Here is a 1710-nt window from a genome sequence, read left to right on the forward strand (position 1 = left end):
AATCATATTTGCTCCACCCTGCCTACTGCTGCTTTAAGTGAAATTTTCTGCACATTTATTTGCTATATTCAAATGAGAGTTATTTGCTACTATACTTTAAAGGTTTTGAATACCCCTTTCGTCCACTGTCTGCTGTGTAACTGCCGTACGTGACACTGTTTTAGTGATATAAACCATTACTCATCCCATTCTGATGCCAGTATCACAGGGCGATTAAGGCGATGACACTTAAATTATGACGTAGAGTGGCAGCAGTGACAAGAATCTGTTCAGCGGGGCAACCAGAGAAGGACTTTACCCTTCAATACGACTATAAAAGCTCTTAACAGGCGTCTGAAACAACACAAGTTACCAGACTCAGAGCAAAGAAGCTGCCTCTGTCAGGTAACATATTTTATTATTATTATTATTAAAACACTTCATGACTTAAATAAGTTTCAGATTTTTACATGTTTTTCAATTGTTAATCTAATTTCTTTATCCAACAGAATCAATCATGAAGGTACTTGTGGTTCTCGCGCTTGTCTCTGGTGAGTGAATTTTCTCTTTGAAATAAATATATATATAGTTGAATAAATGTTTTGGTTCTATACTAAATCTGCTAAATCTTTTATCCACAGTTTGCAATGCCAACATCCTGTGGCAGGATCCGCCCAGGAACAATCTGGATTTGGTGAGAGATGCTTTCCGGGACTTCGTCTCTCAAGAAACACTCACTCTGAATCAGTTCAGACAGGAAGTGAAGTAAGAGTGATAAAGAAGCTTCACGACATTATAAATATAGTATATGTTTCTAGTTAATAACTGTTTTCTCTCCTGTGTCTATCAGCACCATGATCTCTCAGAGCTCTGACACAGTGAACCTGTACGTCGCTGCTCTGCAGGCTCAGATGGCTCCTCTGACCCAGGACTTCACAACTCAGTTTTCCGAGCAGGCCGAGCAGCTGAAGGCCCGTCTGAAGAAGGATCTGACCGCCATGAGGACTAACATGCAGCCCTTCGCCGCGGAGATGGTGGCGCAGCTCCACAGGCAGGTGGAGGAGCTGAAGAAGGAAACGACCCCCTACGCCGAGACCATGGATCCCAAGGCCCTGAAGGCCGTCATGCTGCAGAAGAGCCAGGAGATGAAGGCGCAGCTGGGGAAGAGCGTGGCCGAGATGCAGGCCCAGATGATCCCCTTCACCGAGGAGATGAAGAAGAAGATGGAGCAGAGCCTGGAGGAGTTTCAGAAGACTGTGGTCCCCCTGACCCAGAGCTTTAAGACCCAGATGACCGAGAAAACCCGGGAGATCCAGCAGAACCTGGCTCAAAGAGTAGAGGAGCTGAAGGCCAAGCTGGACGCCACCACTCAGGATCTGCAGGCTCGGCTGACCGTTCTGTGGGAGTCCTTCACTCAGAAGAACCAGTAAACGGACTTCTCCGTCAGCCTCACGGCCTGACACCAAATATTGATGTCAGCTTCATCTAATCTATATTTCAATAAATATAAATCTAACCAATAAGTTCAGTCTTTTGGTGTCTTCATAAGCATGCAAGACTCTTTTCACAGAAGAGTGATTCATTACCGAGACTACTTTTATACAATTGTTGTACAATTAAAAGGCAAATTCATAAAGCTGCACTAAACACAGACATGTCATGACTCATCGTCCATGTAATCACTTTGGGCAGAAGATGACTCCAACTACCTTTAGTTTACAAGACCTTTCT

The 1710-nt window shown here is 44.2% G+C and overlaps 1 protein-coding gene across 1 annotated transcript; it reads left to right on the plus strand.

The window, feature by feature from the left end:
* Positions 1 to 349: 349 nt before the first annotated feature.
* LOC141754764 (uncharacterized) lies at positions 350 to 1502 on the plus strand. The gene is made up of 4 exons (XM_074614031.1): positions 350 to 384; positions 489 to 530; positions 621 to 744; positions 830 to 1502. The coding sequence occupies exons 2-4, from the start codon at positions 497 to 499 to the stop codon at positions 1407 to 1409; spliced, it is 738 nt and encodes a 245-aa protein (XP_074470132.1). The 5' UTR covers positions 350 to 384; positions 489 to 496; the 3' UTR covers positions 1410 to 1502.
* Positions 1503 to 1710: the final 208 nt, after the last annotated feature.

This window comes from Sebastes fasciatus, chromosome 17 (assembly GCF_043250625.1).
Source record: "Sebastes fasciatus isolate fSebFas1 chromosome 17, fSebFas1.pri, whole genome shotgun sequence".
NCBI lineage: Eukaryota > Metazoa > Chordata > Actinopteri > Perciformes > Sebastidae > Sebastes > Sebastes fasciatus.

Bases quoted from the DNA above. Each gene is read 5' to 3' on its own strand.
- LOC141754764 (XM_074614031.1), top strand. From the start codon at position 497: ATGAAGGTACTTGTGGTTCTCGCGCTTGTCTCTG. The intron at 531-620 runs GTGAGTGAATTT...TTTTATCCACAG, and splicing joins GGTTCTCGCGCTTGTCTCTG to TTTGCAATGCCAACATCCTG. The intron at 745-829 runs GTAAGAGTGATA...TGTGTCTATCAG, and splicing joins CAGTTCAGACAGGAAGTGAA to CACCATGATCTCTCAGAGCT.